The 23,698-nt window shown below is 44.3% G+C and overlaps 1 protein-coding gene across 1 annotated transcript in view; it reads left to right on the top strand.

Annotated features, from left to right (window-relative positions):
- Positions 1-2,852: 2,852 nt before the first annotated feature.
- The window catches only part of MTX2 (metaxin 2), an 81,014-nt gene continuing 60,168 nt past the window's right edge, over positions 2,853-23,698 (top strand). Inside the window, exons 1-2 of the mRNA XM_073646884.1 lie at positions 2,853-3,009; positions 15,544-15,591. Coding sequence (XP_073502985.1) covers positions 2,970-3,009; positions 15,544-15,591 — 88 coding nt within the window. The 5' untranslated portion in view covers positions 2,853-2,969. The remainder of the gene's footprint in view (positions 3,010-15,543; positions 15,592-23,698) is intronic.

Here is a 23,698-nt window from a genome sequence, read left to right as displayed (position 1 = left end):
ACTGTGGGTGACATGGTTTGGTTGTCCTCAAAGAACCTGCGGTTGAGGATTCCCTCTAAAAACTGGGTCCTAAGTTTGTGGGTTTCTGCTCATGTGCCGCTAAGCCACGCCCTTGCGGGCATGTGCAGCTAAGCCACACCCCTTCATGGCATGTGCATCTAAGCCACGCCCCCTTGCGATCATGTGCTGCTAAGCCACGCCCCCTGCTGTCTGGTACAGCGTGGTTGGTAGTCCTGGGGGGCTGGGGCTGTCTCTAGTGTATTTAAGGGCTCCGTGTGCTCCGCCCCGGTGCCTAGTCTATCTCTTTCTAATCTGGGGTGAGGTCTTTGGCAGTAAATGCAGTGTGTGAGAGTAGTTGTCAAGGGTTCCTGCTGAAAGCTTCCTAGTCATCCTAGTCATCAATTAGGGCTAGGGGAATGCTGTGAGCAGCACGCTCTACCGTGTCGGTTCAGAGGTTGGTGTCCACGCCACGGAGGCGTCCTCGCTACCGATCCAGCATTCCAGGGTCCGCCATTGTATGTGTGGTCACACTGCCGCTTTTACACCCATGTGTTGGGTGCAGCAGAGATTCTCCTCCTCTTTAGGAACTTAGGTTCCAGGCCTTTCCTGGCCTGCAGCTATCTACAGCTCTATACGCCGCCATCTAGTGCTCGGGCGTTTCATGCTGCCAAATCCTTCCTGCTCTGCACAGCGGTGTCTTGCAGTGCAGAAGTTTATTTGTTTCGTTTCTAGAGTGTTGTTAACTCCCACCATTGTACCTTGTTTAGTTACTACTAGTGTGTGCACTTAACACACTAATTCATTTCTTTCTCTGTGCTTAGCTGAACATTCCTCTGGGACTCAGCTGCTGCAGCTCCTCTGCAGTCCAGTGGACCCTGACGTGTCCTTTAAGTTTTATTTTATTAAAGGACACGCCAGCGTAACACAGGCAGCCCGCTACTTCGTAGGGATTCAGCTTAGTTTTACTGTAGGGACAGTTTTCCCTTATCTTTCCTTAGTTCATGTTGCAGATCATAACACAAACAACGACGGATGGTGCGATCTGACACTGATGTTCCTTGAGCTTGAAGTTCACCTTTAATCTCTTTATAAGTTATCCTGGGCTCTTTTGTTACCATTCATATTATCCGTCTCTTTGATTTGTCATCAATTTTCTTCCTGCGGCCACGTCCAGGGAGGTTGGCTACAGTCCCATGGATCTTAAATTTCTAAATAATATGTGCAACTGTTTTGCCCTGGTCTACAATTATGACTGTATAGGGATCTTGATGCATTATTATGTTATAAAGTGTCTAGCAGTAAATTAATGATTGGCTGCTTGGAGATGGTCTTATAACCTTTACCTTTTACCTGCTTGTCTATAATTTTCTTTCTAATCTCCTGAGACAACTTTCCTTTGCTTCCTCTGGTCCACGTTGAGTGTGGTACACACCATGTCACCAAACAGCACAGTGAGTATCTGTAGCCCTATATACAGGCCCACTGACAGATTACAAGATTGTAGACACCTGTGATGCTAATTAATGGACACAACTTGATTTAACATGTCCCTCTTGTCACATCATTTTCAGGGGTACCATCATTTCTGTCCAGGCCTATTTCATGAGTTTACATTTTTTATAAATTCTGTGGAAGCAGGGTTGAAAAGCAATGTCTGACTTTCATTTGTTCATTTTCATAGATTTTGAATTTATTATTACTTTTGTCAGATTCAAGTTATTTCTGTGACCATTGTGGGTTTTTCTTTCATTAAACGAGGGGTACCAACAATTTTGACTACATGTGTATGTATCACTGTTGGATGTAACAACTGTTATATGGTATTTAGCTATTGGTTATGTTATTTATTACCAACATTATGAAGGAGTTTTGTTTGTGGATTCGATATTCTCCCCTCCATAGTGAGGTTCTCCCTTTTTTCTTTGTTCAGAATTTGCTTTTAATTGTAGCTAATAAAATTGTTTTTATAATATAATTGTAGCTAGAGTCTCTTTTGCCCTGGTCTACAATTATGACCGTATAGGGATCTTGATGCATTATTATGTTATAAAGTGTCTAGCAGTAAATTAATGATTGGACTTATGAAATTAATTACAAGTAAAGTGGATGGGATTTGTAGAAATCGCATGTCCACTATGCGTCTCTGAGCACCTGCGGATCACCCGCGGACACGGACTTGCGGCTCGTCTTTTCACAAGAGAAATGATATCACTACAATGTATTGATTGCGGTGAATCCGCATGGTTCAATGAACACAAGCAGATTCACCTGTGTTCAGCGCTTTCGACTCAGCATAAAGTATCCTGCGCTCACAGTGCTGCCAATACCGACCGTGTGCACATCCCCTAACAGGGCTGTTTTGAATACAGAGCAGACATTTGGTCTACTGTTCTGATATCTAGGCAGCAATGAAACAAAACTATTTTACAAAACTGAACGTGTGAACGTGGCCTAAAAGAACAAAAGAAAGTCAAAATTAATGTCAACATAAGGCAGGAGAAGCACTTACAAATTAAAAAAAAAATGAAGTTACTTTGTGTCATAGGTTTTTAATAAGAATTGTTAAAAACATTTTTTTTGCAAGACTACACTAGGCTGGGGGCGAAGTAACAAAACTCTAGCGTCACTCACATTACAAACAACGAATAAATATCGAAAATCGAATGAATGGCGTGAAAAATCCCCTGATTTTCCGCAAATAATTCGCCTCAGTTCTCTGCATTGCCCAAAACAAAGATGGCGCGGGAGATTTCTACTCCTTCTCAGTCACGTGATCACACTGTCTTCAATGCAGCGCCCTATTAGATTTTTTCAAAATAAACTTTATTGACTAGCAAACAAACAACATTCAATAGCGTCCCCGTTACCTTGGCTATGGAAGGAAGTAGTGCCGGGTCGCGCTGTCATCCCATGGTTGACTTCCTGTTATTGTGACCTTAACCTTGCATGTGGCGCGGAGGATTCCTGCAATGTCTCTGGTTACAGACGCCTTTGTGTCGCAGATAGCAGGTAATGGCGCTGTGCCTGCGGTAGAGACTGCGTGTAAGGCGGTGACATGGCGCACATTGCACCGACCTCAGTGCTACCCGCAGGCACAATATTCATCACAGGTGGTCAGTGCTGAGGAGACATTATGGGATAAGCGGTATTTGCTGGGACTTGTAGTACCACAGGGCACCTGGGCCAAGACAATGCAGCCTCCAGATCCTCAAAACGTGTCAGGTGGCTGTAACATGGCTAATATGACCAGTAGCCAGACAGTCTGTTCACTCAGTGTAAGAGGTCTTTGTGCTTGTTCACACTAGATGCATTTTTCTTATCTTGATGAAAAAAGATCAGCATCGTTTTACAGGAACCACAAAATGAATGAGTTTCTAAAGTCTCATTCACACAGTGCATGTTTTTCCTTAGATTTTATACCTTTGTTGCCGTTTAAAAAAAAGTGCAGCATATCAGTTCTTTCATTGTTTTTTTTTCTCTAGTTTTTCCTCATTCTCCAGTTGCTTAACATAAAACACATTTAAAAATGCATAAAAACAATAACTCGTGGGCATACCCTTACTATAGAGCAGTGCGCTGGCGGACACAGACAGAAGAGGACCCCTGTGTAAGGACAATATATGGGCCCTGTGCAGCCCAAGAGCTCCCACAAATGCAAAATTGCACCTGCTTTGGAGGTAGAAATGGCCCCCCCTTACCTCTTTGGCCCCTGTGTGGTTGCACCAATGATATGTCTGCCCCTGGAGCAGTGTTCCCAAACTCCTTGCGACCCTCCCCCCCCACGGGTCATGTACTCCAGTCCTCGCGACTCCCCCCACAGGTCATGTACTCCAGCCCCCCCCCACGGGTCATGTACTCCAGTCCTCGCGCAGTCCAAACCCCCCCCAGGGGTCATGTACTCCAGTCCTCGCGACCTCTGCCCCCATGGGTCATGTACTCCAGTCCTCACGACCTCCGCCCTCCAGGGGTCATGTACTCTGGTCCTTGCGGAATCCCCCCCCCCCCCCCGGTTCATGTAGTCCGGTCCTCACAGACCCCCCCCCCCCCCCTACGGGTCATGTAGTCCGGTCCTCGCGACCACCCATGCGTCATGTTTTTAGGATTTTCATAGTGTTGGACAAGTGAGAGAATTCCTGATGCCTTGATGATACTTCCACCACCTGTGCAATACTAAGGAAAACCTGAGGACATGACCTGTGCGGGCCGTGAGGACTGGAGATTGAGAAACCGTGTTAGAAATCTTCTGTCTCCATGCATTAGAAAATTCTGCTCATTATATCCCTGTGCCTTTGACTTCACTCCAGAGCTGCATTCACAGTTCTGCAGGCCATCATTGGAAACAGCAGGTTCCTCAATCAGGTTACACAGGGACATAGTGAATTTGTCACCGGGTGTGGACACAGATAGAAGGGGCCCCTGTGCAAGAACAATATATGGACCCTTTGCAGTCCAATAACTCATCATAATGCACAATTCCACCTGCTTTGCAGGAAGTAATGGCTCCCTTACCTCTTGGGGCCCCTGGTTGCACCAATGGTATGTCCGCCTCTGCAACCAACCAAACCAAAGAACCAGCAGGTTTTTTTTTTTTTTTATTTATTTTTTTTCTTTGCAACAGTCCTCTTGCAGCGATTATCCACCTTTGGTAACATTTCATTTATTATTTACTTAATTGCAAGTATTTGGGGCTAAAAATAATTTTTACAGTTAGGTTTCATTAAAAATGTTGCACCTTTTTGCTTTATCAGACTCTTTTGTTTTCTTGTACACTAAACTTTGTCTGTGGCCGTAAATCAGCTGAGCTCAGAAAAAGTTAGAAACTCTCAGTCAGACATCATTGCAGGTTGAATGACTAGTTCTCTGTTAACTCATTCAGCAATAGTGCAACATAAAGATTATAGAAGGCAAATGGTGCAAAATGTATAATGAAAACCACTTGCAAAAATAATTGTTAGCCCCAAACGCCTGCACGTAATTAAAATAAAAAAAAATGTCGTCAAAGGTTGGCAACCCCTTTAAATCAGGTGCTGCAATGCATTAAAAGTTAAGTGCAATTTCATGGTCTGACATTGCAGTTTTCAATTTGCACAGGTTACTGTAAAGATACATTTACACCTGCCGACCGCGACCGTTAAAAGCTAGAGTGCTTATTCGCTGATTATGAAAATGTTGGAAGCTACCACTCTCAGGTCGGGAGATCCACAGGGCAGTCCGTGCATGGTGGTTCGATTTATACGGCCGTCTGACTGAGCCCTCAGGGAAAGTTTCAGGAACTTAGGAAGTATGGCAAGTTCTTCTCAATATAATCACAAAAGAAAACTGACACAAGTGCATTGATGGATGTGCCCCAATGGGTCAACAAGGAATAGTGGAGGATTTCCGCACCAAGTTTATTGGTGCAGCGCTTGACTATAGTGCTGGCTCTATATCGTAGCTCTAAGGCATACATGTCAAACTCTGGCCCATGAGCCAATCTGTCACGGGTGTATCAGGTTTGACAGACAGTCGTTCTGGATCCAGCTGTAGAAGGTCGCTGTGCTTGACCTTCTTGATCCTTTCATCTCTGTAGTGTAGTGGTATCCTTCTCTCGCTAGGACCCAGCAGTGATCTCCACCTTCTGCTGCTAATTGACACACCCTTACTTGATATTTAAAAGCCCTCAGTGTCTCCAGAGAGTCGCCCGTGATAGAACTATTTTCCCCTGCTCAGGCCTGGAGTACTAGCAGTCGGCTAGTTTCTTCTTGGAGATTCTTGGTGGATTATTGTCGTCTTCTCTCTGGTGTCTTCTCAAGCTAAGTGTATCCCCTTTTCTGTTTTCCTCGTTTGTCTTTAGTTTCAATGGGGGCTGACTAGTGCTCACCTCTTCCCCCTCCCTACCTAGGGCCTAGTTCTAGGGACATTCAGGGATGCTTTCATTTGGCCTGCAACACCAGAACCACCACCCCTATGTGGGGCCATTATTCTGTGTGGCGGACTATGTGGGGCCCATTATTCTGTGTGGCGGACTATGTGGGGCCCATTATTCTGTGTGGCGGACTATGTGGGGCCCATTATTCTGTGTGGCGGACTATGTGGGGCCCATTATTCTGTGTGGCGGACTATGTGGGGCCCATTATTCTGTGTGGCGGACTATGTGGGGCCCATTATTCTGTGTGGCGGACTATGTGGGGCCCATTATTCTGTGTGGCGGACTATGTGGGGCCCATTATTCTGTGTGGCGGACTATGTGGGGCCCATTACTGTGTATACTGGTTGGCTCGCGACTTTGTCCACGTTTTTAATTTTGACCCTCTGTGTGTTTGACATCCCTGCTTTAAGCAGTTACTCTTGTTTGTCTTTCTTTTTTTACCATGGAGATCATTGCACGATACGTGACTCATAAATGTGTTTATTCTGTGACAGCCGAGGAAGGTTGAATTAATTTATGGCCTAACATTTACTTCAGTTTCCACTAAAAAGTGTCACAAATAAAGCTTTAATTGCCTTACACAAGTAGGGTTGGGTGCAAGCGGTTTTCCACGTGTTTGCAATATTTGCAGTGTCTCTATATACACCTAGAATCTAGTTTTCTTATGTCATATCTTAAGCTAGCGTTCATCGTTCCATTATAGATTCAGAGAAACAGAATTCCTGCAAATTCTCCCCCTTAAAAAAAACAAAAGCGCATTCATTGTGTGACTGAATTTGCAGCAGACGGACCCCATTCATTATAATTTATGTTTGTAATTCTTATGGGAAAAAAAGAAGTGCAGCATGACGGACCTTGGCTTATGGAGGCTCTGATGCTAGTCTGAACCCAGACTTATCTGTTCTCACTGGCATCATGGCTTCTGTTTTTAACGCGAACCTCAGCATGAATCAGACACCAGGAACCAAAGTTCTCAGAAAACAAATCCAGGAGGTTGGTCTCTGGTGGCTTCTCCCCATCCTGCTCCCCTTGTGTGACAGGTGTGTCTCCTTACGTGTGAGCTTAAGTAAGAGCCTGTCACTTGGGGGGAGCGCGGTTGAGAGAAGATGCAGAGCAGCGGCCTCTTGGACTAGTCACCCGAGCAGCATGATCCCCGGGTGACTTTTTAAAGTAAAACCTTTATGGCTAAAATGATAGAGCCAGTGTCTGATACATACTGCCCGTGATTCAGGCAGTACGAATCAGCTGGGTCCCTTTAAGGGCAAAAATATTATAGGAACCCTTCCTGATGTACACTGTGTTACGCCTGCTGTATTTCTTCACACGGGGCTTACTTCAGGATTTGTACACACTGTTAGGGCGCAGCCAGATGGCCGTATAAGTCGAATCGCAATTCAAGGACTGGCCGGCAGCTCTCCCAACCCAAGTGTGACCGCTTTATATATTTCTATGCAGCTATCACGCTTGGGTCGGATGAGCTGCCGGCCAGTCCTTGCACTGCGTTCCGATCTTGGTCCGATTTATACGGCCGTCTGACTGTGCCCTTATATTGGGTGCACACCATGTTTATTGGCTGCCTCAGAAGTATGTGTCTACATACCAATAAAAGAATGCAATACATATAGTGTAACTTATACATTTTTATGGATATGACGTGTATACCAAAATTGTATAAGAAGACCGGCACTCACTTGTAAGTTTGCAGAATTTGTAGATTTTTATTCCATGTTCCTCAGTAAACAATAATGTTACGCGTTTCGGCTTGAACACCAGCCTTTTACAGACTCTGTGCCGCTTGCAAATTCAAAAAAAGCCTACATAAGTTTATAGCAGATGACTTGGAGGGCATAATGCCAGCTTGGTCTTCATGAATTACTGATTCAATAATTCTACTCAGTTGGAAAGCATAAATTTTAGCCAATATCCGAACATCTGTCGTCAGCAGTGAGATAGGCCTGTGGGAGTCAGGTAGGTCTCTTATCTTTTACTTCCTTGGGCAGAACAACTATTACTGCCTCATATAACGACTTTGGTAATGTCCCTGATAAAAATGCATTATTAATCATTTCCAGGTAGTTTTGGTAGCAGTTCATCGTCAAAATGTCTATCGGAGGGCCATCCGATCCAGGGGCCATTTTCCCAACAACCTGTCAAACTTCTTCCAAGGAAATTGGCTGATCCAAAAAATCTCTATCTTTATCCTCCAGATAAGAGAGAGTTATCCCCAAGAGGTAGTCCGACAATAATTGACCTTAGACGAGTATAAATTAGAATAGAAGCTATGTAAGACCTTTTAGTATATCTGGGCCCTGACGGACATTTTGCCTTCTACGTCCCTCAATTGATATATGAAAGCATTTTCTTTTTTGGGTCTCGGTCATCTTTGCAAGTAACCTGCTTGTAGTTTCTCCCCCCTCATAGAATTGTTGCTTTAAAAACACGTTTATTATCGGCCTGTTGTAATTGGATTGATTGAAACTGATTTTGTGATTCGTTCCACTGTGATAAATTTTCAGGGCTATTATTTCGAATAAAAAGAAACTCTGAATCCCGGACTTTGTTTTCTAGGTCTACCCCCTTCTTTTGTGAGACTTTGTTTCTCTTATTAACACACCCCTCAAAAAGGCCCTCCTTGCATCCCATACCACTCTTACGTGTGCTGAGCCCAAATTACTGGGAAAGAAATCAGATAATTTCCCCCTGACATTGTTACAGTCAATCATTTTAAACCGAAATGGATTAAGCCTCCACCCCTGAGAGAGCCTAGACCTCTTCGAACCCACCTGTAGCCGTAAGCAATGGTGGAGAGTGTCCTGATGAACACCTAGTATTCTATATCAAGGCGTTGGAAATATTTAACAGTGATTGCATGTCCTTGTAAATAGTTAACCTTTTTGGCTTGGACTTGGTCTGGGGTAGTTTGAGAACCAGCGGAGGAAATTGAGATTTGGAGTAATGAAATGGGGAGCAGTGAATCAGTCCGTTAAGCCTCTGCGCTATGAAACCGGTTGGCATGTCCGGGCTAGCAAGTCAGCCAATCAAAACACTCCTAATTGTGTTCTTTCTGGCTGCACAGTCTTATAATTTTAATGAGATATGGCTTTCTGGAGCCACTGAGTTCTCGACTGTGCGATCTGCTTTCTCGCTATTGATATTTTGCAAGAGCCCGTGCAGTAGTTAATCATCTCAGGGAAATTTCTCACCATTTTACACATGGAGAAACAGAAATTTATACTCAGGGAATAAAATGCCCACCTCTGAAATTACCAACGTGTTCTTTAAACACCCATTAACAATTCCTGTTCTGGATTACAATAGTTGAAGAGCCGCTCCACCTAAAAATCCTATTAATAAGTAATGGAGAATGAATTAATGTTGCCAAGCAGTTTTCCGCCTTGGTTACCGTAACGTAGTGGCAATCAGGGTTTGATCGGAGATATGTGAGACAGTCTGGTTGTACGCTGCCCTATGACTACTACTTTTTAGAGAAAACCTGTCACCAGATATAGTGGCCAGTTTTTGATCTTATTTTATTCTTGCTGCTTCCCTGATTATTCCCTTTTTTTTTTTTTTTTTTTAAATCTTCCAAAGATATGGACCTTTTGATTTAGCGTGCCCAATATGCTAACTTTATGTTCTTTGCCAATGGGGCGTCACTCATTGGAATCTTTGGGGTTGTATTTTTCGGCTCCTCTGAATTATTACCCTGAGAGCAATGTCCTTTTGATAAAAAAACAAAAATTATGACTAAATAAAAAGGCTCATAGCTATAGTTTGGTGGTGTTAAAAAATACACAGTGGGTAAATCAAAAATGTTCCATTTATGACTTGGTCACGGGTTCACTTTTAAATGTTGATTTCAGGCAGAACATCCCTAGCAACTAGTCTGTCTCAGATTGGTCCGGTATTTGGTAGGCACACCATGTGCAGCCATCTGGTGTCTCCGCAACCTTCTATATAGTAACCTACCGCCTGCACTTCTAGGGGACATTTTCTACTTTTGATGGTCATTTTGCTAGACTACAGCGTTCTGTTTCACAGCCGTATTGAATCTCTATGTGCAGGCAGATAAGACAAGGCAGTGGGGTTGTCCAGCTAGGACTCTTCCTTCTCTTTAGCCGACGACTCTGATCAGCTGATATCCTGGTGTTGTGGCATATTCACATGTTACAGCAGAGGACACGTAGCGTTACATAGCTCCCACTAAATTTAAGGGGGTTTTCCCTTAAAAATAAGATCACATCTCCACAGCAGATGAAGATAAATATATAACCTCTAACGGCCCCTCCACTATGACCCTTCGGATCACTAGAGTGGGTGTGAATGAAGCTGTGGGGGCACATGCTCGCTGCCGCTCCACTCAAATTCTAAGAGGCTGATTAAATCGGCAGAGCGCTCCACTCAACTGTCTTGTCAGCCACGTAGGCATTCAGTGGAGCGGCAGCGCGTGTGCTTGACTTTGGGCCTCTAATCTGTTGATCATTGGGTATCCCTTCATTGTAGCCCCATTGATAATACAATTATCAGCTATTCTGTGGACCACACAAAACGCATAAGTGACAATTTTTTTTATGATGGTCGTTCTGGAGAAATTTAAGCAGGGCTGTGGAGTTGGAGTCAGTGTCCAGTTTGGTGGAGTCGGTATAAAATAGACCGACTTCAACTCCTAAAATACATACTGCATTGAACTAATGTACCAATTTATTATGTGCTGTAAATGTTTTCAGAAGAATTTGGGAAAGTTCTGAAATGTCCTATAAATGTCTGTCCTATTCCTGATCTAAGGCTCTCGGCTTTTAGTTGAGATGAATCTGTGCTGCACTTTATGTACACGCTCAGTAGTGAGGCCGGGCTGTGGAGTTGGAGTCGGAGTCATGAAAATTGAGGAGTCTGCGTCAGGGGTTTGGCTTACCGACTCCACAGCCCTGAATTTAAGTGCAACGCGCTGAAAAATGCATATTTCCTCTATGAATAATATTTTGTTGGTTGCTGGGGCTCCATCTATTAATGGAGTATCCTGATCAGAATTGCTGCTTTCTCAGGGAGTTTGTGAGGCTGTGGCGATGTCTAGGGGGGCATTTTCTATCTCTACCCAGAGTCTGCAAGGTCTCTTCTCTTTCTGTTACTTTGTGTGAAAGTCGGTCATGTCAGTGACGCTTGTCTAGAACTATTTGGGTGGTGTTGGGGACCACCCTCTGACATTGGGCTTATGAACAGAGGTTGTCCTAAATGAACAGTCTTATGATGGTATGATCCAACCTTGTGGTCCTTATGCTAACAAAGGTTGTGTGCACCTGTTCCATTGTGATAATACCATATAACACATGCTTAGTAATCTTTCTACCCTCTTGATTTCCTTTTTCGATGTTTATTTTATAAGCCATCTGATTCTCCTTCTGATTAATTAGGAAAGCATTAAGATGTAATAGATTCTGCTATAAAATTGTCTGTGCTCTCCATTTCCTCCCGGTTGGCAAGTGAACATTTAATCATCAATATATCTCCACAAACATTCTTACTTTGAAACTTCTATTAAAATTGCTTAAGACTAATTTTCTTGGTCTTGTAAATCAATTTAATAAAACCCCAAAAAATGCAGTAGAGACTGTAAGTTATTAGAAAATGTCTTCTACTTAGTCGGGTGAAGTGCGTAATGAATTTTCTATCTGTTAAATATCTAGGAACATGTATATTACCATCAATATGATAAATTGTCTTCGTCTTGGAAAAGCAAATATTATCCTTAGGGGGTTTTAAGTTCCTCACGAAGCTGCTTTGTATTTCTGTCGAGTGTTGAAAAACCTTGACAGATCTTCAAATAATTCCAGACCACAGAACATCTTTAGTTAAGACGAGCCGAGTTCATCTATACACCGCGCCAATGGACGATCAGCCCTGTCTATCTGCATGTGTTGACCCCAAGTATAGTGACGTTTTAGTCTATTGATTTTTGGTATCCCCTCTAAAATTGATCTGCCCTTTTACAAAGGTGGGTGGAACTGACTGATGTTTAGCGGATATATAATTACCATATATTTCCCTTATTGATTATTACTAATGGAAAATGTATTTTACAATTGTTTAGTGCCGTCTGATTAGACTGCGGAAACAGGCAGTGGTTATACACATATACATCTTGTACGCATGATATACACATCTAAAGACCCCTTTAAACACGCTAGTTATTGTTAGGATTTGCTTGTTTCTGAGTGATCATCATGATAGATGGAAAAGCACTTCTCTTTGATCTTGACCAATCGCGCAACCTAAAAATGATAAATATCGCTTTGTGCCACTTGTAGCCACATTTACAGAAGTCGGTGTTGTTGACCGTATGGGTCGCAGTTATTGGACATAAATTTGGCTATCCATCTGCCCGCCCTATACATATGAATGCTTGACTGTTCGTCGTAGCCAAAGGGAAGAAAAAACGCTGCCAAATACCCATCTCTGTGACTAATTTCCCATGTGAATATAGGTTTGGGCACTTTGAAATGTACCCTCCCGATTTGTCAGTCTCCTAACATTTACCATCCGGTTGGTATCGGGCACGGCATTGACCATTACATTGCTGGTCCCATGGAATTTGTCGGGCTCGACTTTCATTCACCTTAAGTTGCTCCATACACAACAGCGCAGACTACTGCTCCTATCCTCCACCAATTGGTCTTCACGGCAGGATTTCCCGACCTGAGTACTGCAGCAGCTTTGACACCTTGATTACTCAGTTGTGGGTTAAACATCCCCAAAAGGTGAGCAATTCCTTTACCTCTCCGTTAGACCAATTTCTTTACCAGAGAAGACCATATTGCGCTTGGTGTCTCCTCCTCTTTCTATATTTGAGATATTAGAAGGGACCCCAATATGTAAACCACAGCTTAGGTTCTGTGGGATCACAGGTTTTGACTGACCTTACAGATGAGCTATCTATTTAATCGGGGGCATTTGTCATTTATCCTACGTCATTGTAAACTATCCTGGTGAAAATCCCTTTGGTGCTTGGATCGTACTATTTTGTCTTTCTGCCTTTTCTATAAGTGGGTTGTCCAGAATTGACCAAACCTTTGAAGGGAACCCGCCAGCATGTTTGTATAGCTGTATAGGCCCTGGTCCCCCGATAAAAATGATAATATTTTTTGTATAGATCTGAGATCTAGCATACAATGCATATGCAGATCAGGCCGAGAGTGCACTGAGGGCGTGTTCAGTGCACTTGGAAGCATATGTCCAGGTGCAGTGACACGCCTCCAGTGCACTTCCAGTCGGATTTGCATATGGCTTCTGCTCTAGATTTCTCATGATTGCCACATCACATCTTTACAAAAAAAAAGGTACAATTTTTTTGTGGTACATTTGCCCAAACACCCATACCTCTATTTCCATATGGTAAAACATGCTGATCAGTACCCAAATTATCACTAATTAACGCTGATAATATGGGATTTCGTTAAGTCCCTAATATCTGTAAATTGAATGCACAGGATGCTGAGACTACGGCCACCATTGTATTTACCTGTGCAGATGCCTTGAAGAGCTTAGTAGTAGTAGGGTTTGACTTCATTACAGCGTGAATGATAAGTTTATATGGAGTTATTAGAACATTAATCAAGTTGATGGATTGGAAATATGACAGAGCGGTAGCAATGTGTAATTTCCATGCCTACTGTTCTGCAAATGTTGTTCACCTCTGCGCTCACAATTCAGAAGAGTGATGCTGCATGTTTTCTTGCCTCTCGTAACCCTCGCCATGCCAGTCAGGATAAAATGGAAGGGATTTCAAAGTATTTTTATTCCCTGTGGGGTCTGTATTTTAATTGACCAGTGGAGAAGAGCAGTGAAACCTCCTGCTATCCACTGATAGGATAAGCTTGGTCTTTTGGAAAGCAATATGCAGAGCGATCATCACCTAATAATCTGACCTTTCAATGCACCGATACTGACATAATTTTTACTTAAAGGGAATCTAGCGGTAGTATCAGCCCCAGCAAACCGCATATATGGGTATGCAGGTCTTTGACATGAAAATCTATTAACACCTTTATATTTTCTATCTGTTGCTGTATTCCTGAGAACTAAGAGCTTTTTAATTCATATGCAGATGAGGCATTGTGTCTTGGTGCTTGACAGAGCAGTTCCCCAGCCTCTGCCTGCCTAGGTTGTTTCCTTGCCCGGCAATTCTTTTATTAGTTTGATAGATGGCTCACTGTCTTGATTTTTTTTTTGCCCGCCATCTGATGTCAGACAGACAATGAGTTATCAGTCAAGCTGCAGAAAAGAGTCTGGAACTGGGCTGGGAAACAATCTCAGGGGGAAGAGGCTTGGGAAGTGCTTTGTCACGCCCAGTGCACCTAATACCTCATTTGCATATGAATTAAACCTCTGATTGCTCCAGAATGCAGCAACAAATAGAAGATATAAAGGTGTCGATGGATTTACATCTCACAGACCTGCGGTTTTGGGTGTTTGATCTTACTTGACAGATTCCCTTTAAACAGAATGTGGAAAACCTTCAGTTCTGATGATGGTAATAGATGTTACTTTAGTAATGTCAGTGTCTTAAAGGTTCCTATACAGAGAGAGAGAGAGTACAAATAACCGCCATCTTGGTTTGGTCAATTATTGCTTGCGTACGTGGAGGGTGCACAGTGCCCTTGTGTGACCACTGCTCCATTCTGATGGGGCATTTCCAAGCAGTAGGGCCCTCATTAACCTGTAGTTTATCACATATTCTTTAATATGGGGCTATAGGCAACTCTATGTACCGCTGGATGTTACCTACCACCATACTATATTATAATTCTGGTAGATGTAATATGGTTTTTGCTGGTCTTTGTGCACCAGTAGTTTTGTTCTGAACTGCACCACTATTTACCAGGCACCTCTCACCCCATGAGCGCAGGATTGTTGGATGTCATCATGCCCAATGCTCTGGGAGGGGGAAGCTGACAGTTACCTAAGGTGTGTGGTCACCCGAGGGGGTGATGGTTGTCATCCTGTTTAGCTCATTACTTGGGCTGACCATAGACTGGAAGGTTTGCCCTAGATCCCATTATTGTTCTAATGAGGATGCTGGTCGTTATCGGGCCTTACAAGAAAGAAGTCTGCACCAATAGGAAGGAGTCTCTATATAGACAAATGGCTTTGAATTTCCAACCACTGTAAATGGCCATATTTGCAACCTTGAGGGTAAATAGTTACGATCCTAACTATAGGGTTGTCCAATCACAAGAAATTGATGACCTATTCCATTGATATGTCATTCATATCAGATTGGTGCAGGTCTGTCACCTGGCATCCCATGGATTATCAGCTATAAACTCTGGTTCTGGCTGGATGTAAACATTTTGATCAGAGCTGCACAGCACAATTACATTCAGTGTGTAGCAGCTGCTGCCAGGTGCTGCAGAACAGCTCCTATACGGCGCATATTATAGCAGCTGATTAGTGGGGTGATGGGGGTTGGATTCCCACCGATCGGATATTAATGACCTAACATGAAGCTAGGTCATCAAGGTCTTGTTGAATGATACCCCCCTTTAAGGTTCATTTTAATAGACTGACTCTCCTGAGTTTGCGTGTGCGTTATTAGATTTTATGAGATAACATTTTTACCTTTTCTTCTATTTCTTTCACAGCTGTAGAGCCATGGCCAGAAAATGCTACTATTTACCAGCCATTAAAAAGTGAGTAATTTGTTTAAATTTGTGTTATTGTAAAATACAGCAATGGGTTAGTTACTGGGCATACATAACACCGTGGTAGACCATGGCAGAGAGGGCACCCACCCCTAGGTGACAATCAAGCAGACAAGGACTTGGGTATGGAGGGGAGAACCAAGCCTCCCCGGCCATCTGTCCTGTCTGTTGTGGGCCTTTTATGATTTTTGCTATGATTCCCCTTTTCGTTGTATACAACTGGATTTATTATCTGCCATGTTGGATTTTTGGTTTATCGAAGCGACTGTAGTTTTGATTTATTTCGGTCAACCTCTTCTGTCCAGCTATTTCTTGGATTTTTTCCCAGTATAGCTGTCAGTAATATATCCAGACTCCTGAATGGGAATTTACTTACTTACTTACGATATATAGTATTTCCATATCACATCCATTTGGGCAATTGCAAAACATGTTCAAAACCCTTGTAATGGCGGGTGTATTGGTTCTCACCCAGCTTTCCAAGAATTAGACATAGCTAAGAACTAGCTTAAAAAAAAATTACACCTAATGGTAAAAACTACAACAAAATAACTGTAGATACACGTTATGTTTATATTAGGAGAAATTCTCTTAAAGGGGTTATCCACTTCTTTTACATTGATGACCTATCTTTCGCATAGATCATCTATGTCTGATCGGCCAAGCTGTTATTGGTATCGGCGCCGGTTGGAAGTACTTACTTGTGGAACTGGCTGTCTACTTGTAGTGGCTGGGACTTGATACTGTACATCCGCCTCCTATTCAAATCAATAGGAGGCGGATGTGCAATACCATGCGGCCACTACAAGTTGATGGAGCAGCTCGCCAAGCGAGTACTTCCAACCGGCCGCCTCCTACATCTGTAATAGCTAATCGGCAGGGGGTACCGGGTGTCAGATCCCTGGCGATCAGACATTGATGACCTATCATAAGGATAGGACATCAATGTAAAACTAGTGGACAGCCCCTTTAAGCTGCGAGTACTTTTCATATATGAATATATGTACGTTGTGATATCTTTATCTAATGGAAGCCTCGACGCTGTCAAATCCATTAGATGAGTGAGACCCGCAGCACACTACAGACCCCTTTGGCTCACAGTGGAGTCTGTCAGGGTTCTGCTATAGTGTCCAGTATTGTAAAAGGAAGAGTATTTTGAAGGGCTGTGGAGTCTGAGTCGGAGCCGATTTTGGTGGAGTCAGTATTAAATGGACTGACTCTGACTCCTAAAATATATAATAAATTGGGTACAGAAGTTCAATGCAGTTTGTAGGGGAATATTTTTTCATAATAATTTGGGAAAGTTATGAAATGTCCTATTCCTGATCTAAGGGTCTAGACTTTTAGCTGAGATGAATCTGTGCTACAGTAAATTTATCACTTAAACATGAGCCGTGTATGAGGGAGTCGGAGTCGGAGTCCGTGTCATGGAAATTAAGGAGTTTGAGTCTGAGGTTTGGCTTACCGACTCCACAGCCCTGGTTTTTTGCATACTAAGTTTTACTATTGAATGACACCATTTGCTTTACCATATACAGTACAGACCAAAAGTTTGGACACATCTTCTCATTTAAAGAGTGCAAAGCAGTCATCAAATCAAAAGGTGGCTACTTTGAAGAACCTAGAATATAAGCCATATTTTCAGTTGTTTCACACTTTTTTGTTAAGTATATAATTCCACATGTGGTAATTCATAGTTTTGATGCCTTCAGTGTGAATGTACAATCTTCATAGTCATGAAAATACAGAAAAATCTTTAAATGAGAAGGTGTGTCCAAACTTTTGGTCTATACTGTATATGTACCAAAAAAAGTTCAAAGCGCAATGAAATGGTGAAAACAAAACACAATTCTACCATTTATTTTTTTGAAGTTTGTTTTTACAGAGTTCAGTGGGTGGTAAAAATGACCTGGCAACAACATTCATTGGTCATTTATAGTTTGTTTTTTAATTGGTTACAAACACTGTAAAAATTTTAGGTAAATACAAATTAGTTTGTGTTGCCAATCTTTCATTGATGCAACCGTGTGAGGGAAGGTTTCTTTTTTGCGTGGTGAGCTGACGTTTTACTAATACCATTTTGACGTACCTACAACGTTTTGATAGTTTATTTTAGGGAGGTGCGGCGGCCGAAAAACTGCAATACTGTTATTTTATGTTTTTTATTCTCTTTACGGCATTTACTGTATTGGTTAATAAGTTCTATATTTTGATAGATTGGACGTATATGGATGCGACAATACAAAATGTTTTTTTTATTTATTTTTTTTATTTTATATTTCAACTGGGAATGGCTGGGGGTGGTTCAATTTTTTATATTTTTGAAAACCATTTATTATCCGCCCCACCAAGGACAGGAAACCCGTCTGAAATAAAAGGGCGGTACCTCTCCCTCGCTTCAGTTGATTTCCTGTCCTTGATGGGAACCTGTCTGAAGAAGAGTTCCATATTTACCTGGGCCTGTTCCGGTGTGGAAGAGCGGGCACCAGCCTGTCCACCGGGTTCCAGAAGCGCCGTCCGCGGTTCCCTGGAGCCGTGTCCAAGCGTTCGCAGGCGGTGAGGAGGGCTCCGCTGCACTGTCCTCTCCCTGCCGCCGGCTCCTGGCTGGCCGCACGCCGGGAGCAGCGTCTTCCGGGTGTGACGCGCCTGACGTCACGGCGCAGTGCACGCTGCGAGAGGCGTGCCCGATGACGTCGGAGGGCGGCACACGGATCCAACATGGCGGCGCCCTGTAAGTGCTTGCCGGCCGGCTTTTCAAACCTCGGCCGGCGGGCGGACACAAGACCCCGAGGAGGTTCCGGATGTTAACTATTTAAGGTGGAGGGGTTGTCCTGGTCAAACGCTGCCTATACTCATGCTTGTGGTATAGCAGCTATGGCAGACCAGGACAGCCAGGAGCAGCAGCAGCTGACCCCTCCATCTCAACAACGCCAGCAGAAGAAGCAGTCGGACGCCTCTCACATGGACAGCCGCTCCAGCAACCGTAGCGGCAGCAGGAGAAGTAATTTGTCGGACGCTTCAGGGCCATCCAGAAGGGATTCATCTTATGTCCCGCCACAGCCTCCAAATCCGGTACCCTTTTGTGACTTCAGGGGTGAGTGATCTTTGTGAATGTGACTTAATAGTAATGGAAAGTTATTATGTGCTTCATCCCTTAGGAACCTAAGAAGAGTAGCGCCAAACAGAAGCACAGGGTTTGCGCCTTATGCCAAGTCCCCCTTTCCATACATTGGCAGAAACAGCTTTCTGCTAGCTGTATTAATCAAACCATAGCGGAGAGCACCCCGGATTTTGCTTCTAATTTGAGGTCCGTATTCCTTATAAAGGTTCAAGATTCCCTGAAAAGCTTACTTAAGAGGAAAAAGAGATCCCACAAGGATATCTCCTCCGACTATGATTCATCCTCCCAGTCAGAGGCTCTATGCCTCAGTGATTCTTCATCAGACAGTGGTAGGCCCTGTTTCCCTATTGAGGGTACTGACAAGTTGGTCAGAGCGCTCAATCTACCATGGGGTTGAGGGAGGAGAAGGCAGCCAGGTCCCTGGAAGACATTATGTTCTCAGGCCTGGAGGGAAAAAAGAGACCTTCCTTTCCAGTGAATCCTAAAATTCAGACCCTTATAGACCGGGAATGGAGGAAGCCTGAGAAATCGGGAGTGTTGCCCTCATCCTCTAAAAGAAGGTACCCCTTTGAGGATAGTGCCTCTGGGTCCTGGGATAAAATTCCTAAAGTTGACGGGTCTGTTGCCCGATCATCCAAAAAATCGTCCCTACCCCTGGAAGATTCGGGCAGTCTAAAGGATGCTCTAGATAAGAAGGCAGATTCCTTCCTGCGTCACACCTGGGAAGCGGCAGCAGGGGGCCTGAAACCAGCAGTAGCAGGCACTTGTGTCGCTAGGTCACTCATGGTGTGGGTTCAACAATTAGAAGACCAGCTCAAGGATAAAAAGATATCCAGAGATAAAATCCTCTCCAATCTACCTTTACTACAAGCAGCGTCCGCTTTCCTTGCAGACTCCTCAGCGGATTCGGTTAAACTCGTTGCCTGGTCTGCTAACTTATCTAATGCTGCCAGACGAGCCTTCATGATCACCTCCAGGAGAAAGTCCAGGGAGGAGCAGATAGCCCTAGAGTCGGAGGTGCTAGATTTAGTCAACAAGCAGGTCCTTCACGAAGTTCCAAATTCACAATGGGGAAGGGGATTTTATCCCCCCCTATTTGTGACTTAAAAAAACCAAATGGGTCCTTAAGGACCATTATCAACCGCAAAAGTCTAAATCAGCTGATAGACAACCAGACTTTCAAGATGGAATCAATGAACTCGGCAGTAAAACTCCTACACCACAATTGTTTCATGGCAGTTATCAACCTAAAAGATGCCTATTATCACGTCCCAATCCTTCCAGACTACCAGAAGTATCTAAGGGTAGCCATATTCATCCAAGGGGAATTGAGGCATTTCCAATTTACTGCCCTACCTTTTGGACTCTCGATAGCACCGAGAGTGTTTACAAAGGTTATAGCGAAGGTGACAGCTTTTCTCCGAATCAAAAACGTGGTGATTGTTCCCTACTTGGACGACTTTCTGATAATAGGGAAATCGGAGGAACACTGTTCCTCTCAACTTTTAGAGGTCAGGACAGCCTTACATCAGCTAGGATGGTTGATAAATATTCAAAAATCAAAACTATCCCCCTCAAGGACTCAGATCTTTCTGGGCTTGACCATAAATTCCCAACTCCAATCCTGCTTCCTCCCGGAAGACCAGGTTTGCAAAATAATCAGCTTGGTCTCAAGGGCCATAAAGTCTCCAGTGATGTCCCTGAGAGGAGCAATGTCCCTACTGGGCTCCATGACTTCCTGTCTCCCGGCAGTCAAATGGGCCCAAAGTCATATGAGGCTTCTTCAGTGGGAGGTCCTGTCAGCGCAAAAATCCTTCAACGGACATTTAGAAAAAAGACTATCTCTTTCCTTTGAGACAGTAGACTCCCTCTCCTGGTGGACAAACAGGGAGAATCTGACCTCAGGCTTGCAGTGGTCCAGACCAGTCGACCATACAATTACAACAGATGCAAGTGGCTCCGGCTGGGGGGGTCATCTAGCAGATCTCTCGGTTCAGGAGCTCTGGCTACGTCACGAAATAGTGACATCATCGAACCTAAAAGAGCTTTTGGCAGTGGAGAAATCCCTGATAGGCTTCCTTCCCCACATACTGGGTTACCATGTCCACATCAGGTCCGACAATCAGACGACAGTAGCTTATATAAATCACCAGGGAGGAACAAGATCACGCTCCCTTATGGTAGTGGCAAACAGGATCCTGCATCTAGCAGAACAGCATCTCCCATCCCTCAGTGCTCTTTACATCCGGGGGGTAGAAAATTCAAGGGCAGATTTCCTCAGTCACCACACTTTAAGACAAGGAGAGTGGGCTCTAAACCCGATAGTCTTCCAACAGATTATCCAACTATGGGGGTCACCGGACATAGATTTGTTCGCCACCAGGGCGAACAGGAAGGTGGAGAGATTCTGTTCACTAGATCCAACAGAGAATCCCTATGCTGTAGACGCTCTCCAGATACCCTGGAAGTTCAGGAAGACTTACGCTTTTCCACCAATAGTAATGATCCTGGCAGTTGTGAAAAAAATTCAGGAGGAGGGGGCAAGGATAATTCTGATAGCCCCCTTTTGGCCAAAAAGACCCTGGTTCTCCCTGCTTCGCCTAATGTCGATCTCGGATCCCTGGGTATTGCCGGACAGGCCGGACCTTCTCATCCAGGGGCCGATGTTTCATGCACAAGCCAAAGGTTTCCATCTGGCGGCTTGGAATTTGAGAGGTTGTTACTGAGCAATAGGGGGTTTTCACCAGGCCTAGTTTCCACCCTATTGGGTAGTAGGAAGCCCATAACAACTAAGATTTATACTAGAATCTGGGGAAAATTCCTGGATTTTATAGACTCCTTGTTGTTGGATAAACCTCCAATTAAAGATGTCCTAGAATTTTTACAGAAGGGACGTGACCTGGGGTTAGCTACGGGAACACTTAAAATTCATGTGTCTGCCCTAGGGGCGCTCTATAATTGCAACCTGGGCGGGGAACATGTGGGTCTCTAGATTCATTAAATCCTTTTCCAGAGCTAAGCCAGTTCGGGCTCTCAGAGTTCCTCCCTGGGACCTGAATTTGGTTTGAAACGCACTCTCTCTGGCGACTCATTTGAGCCCCTGCAAGTTATCTCTCCAAAGTTCCTCACCCTCAAAACCATTCTCCTAGTGGCCCTAACATCGGCCCGTAGGGTGAGTGACCTGCTGGCCCTTTCTGTTGATCCCTTATACACCCAAATTCATGATGACCGGGTCGTCCTACGTACAGATCCAGCATACCTTCTGAAAGTTGTTTCCAGATTCAACTGTAATCAAGAGATTGTGCTTCCCTCATTCTGCAGTAACCCAAAAACCCAGGGGAGGTTAGATTCCACAATCTAGTTGTTAGAAGGGCTTTACTACAGTACATAGACATGACTAGTCAGTGGAGGAAGGACAACTCCTTGTTTCTGGCCTTTCAGGGGAGTAGGAAAGGTCACGGGGTGTCAAAGGGAACTATTTCTAGGTGGCCTAGGGAGGCCATTTGTCTAGCTTACATATCTACAGGTGTTCCGGCAAAGGATGGTATTAAAGCTCATTCCACCAGAGCTGCTGGGCAGAGAGAGCAGACGTCTCAATTGACCAGATATGTAAAGCTGCTACTTGGTCTGCACCATCCACCTTCTACAAGCACTATCGGTTGGATCTATCCTCCTCTGACCTGACCTTTGGGAGAAGGGTATTTCAGGCGGTGGTCCCTCCCTAGGGTGCTCATATTCTCCAAAATTCTCTCAAGGTGTGCTGTCATGGGTTAGGGGAAAACACCAAGGTTACTTACCGGTAGCCGTTTTTTCCTGAACCCATGACAGCACCCGTAGTTTTCCCCCCCTGTCTCTTTCTCACACCCTGGTGAGCATTTTACGTTTTATGTGTCTAACCTTTTCTGGAGGTCCTCTCAATGCTCTGTAATCCAACTGAAGCGAGGGAGAGGTACCGCCCTTTCATTTCAGACGGTTTCCTGTCCTTGGTGGGGCGGATCCCTCTCAAGGTGTGCTGTCATGGGTTCAGGAAAAACTGGCTACTTGTAAGTAACCTTGGTGTTTTTTAGTCCTCTTAGAGGACTTGAACCTGCTAACATTTGATCGCTTCTTTTAATATACAGCAATACTACTGCTTTGCAGAGGGACTAAGACGGCGACCCACATCTGCCATGACAATCCATCGGCACCCCATGATTGTGTCGTGCAGGGCTGATGGGGGGCCGGTGCGCGTGTGCACTAGCAGTCACCACATTTAAATGCCACAGATAGGGATTAAAGGGGATATCCAGGACTTTGTGAAAAACGAAAAATATGCCTAAGCACCAACAGGCAGCTAGTTGCTACCTACCTGCCTGTTGTGCCTGGCGCCGTTCATCGCCGCCACAGAGCAGTCACAGACCGCTCCTGCCGGGAATTCAGCTGCCTCTGCTGACGTCTCGTCGACAGATTGACGGCTTCTTTTCCGTCCTGCTCTCTCCACGGGGCCTGGCTTCTGACGTCATTTTGATTGACAGTTGGCTCCTCCGCTTAGGCAGCAGGAATCCGGGGAATCCGGCTGTCAATCAGAATGATGTCTAAGTCTCGCCCTGTCAACAGAGCGGAGCCAAAAAGAAGCAGCCGCTCTGTCGACGTGACGCCAGCAGAAACAGCTGAATCCTCGCCAGGCGCGGTCTGTGACTGCTTTGTGCCGGTGATGAATGGCGCCGGGCACAACGGGCAGGTAGGTAGCAACTACCTTCCTCTGTTAGTGCTTGGGCACATTTTTAGTTTTTCACAGAGTCCCAGATATCCCCTTAAATCATTTAAATTCCACTGTCATTATGCGGTGATCAGAGCCAGCTCTGGTTGCTGCTGTTACAGATAAATGCCAGCTGTATAATACCGCCAGTATTTACTGGATATGTTATGGGCTCTTCCCCTGAGCTCGCTCCATAGATGGGGACCTGTTGTAAGAGGTACTATTATGTCCTACAT

This window comes from Phyllobates terribilis, unplaced genomic scaffold (assembly GCF_046119375.1).
Source record: "Phyllobates terribilis strain yellow unplaced genomic scaffold, ASM4611937v1 Scaffold_9__5_contigs__length_417890890, whole genome shotgun sequence".
Lineage (NCBI taxonomy): Eukaryota > Metazoa > Chordata > Amphibia > Anura > Dendrobatidae > Phyllobates > Phyllobates terribilis.
The sequence above is the reverse complement of the archived record's forward strand: the minus strand, read 5'-3'. Positions and strand labels throughout refer to the sequence as shown.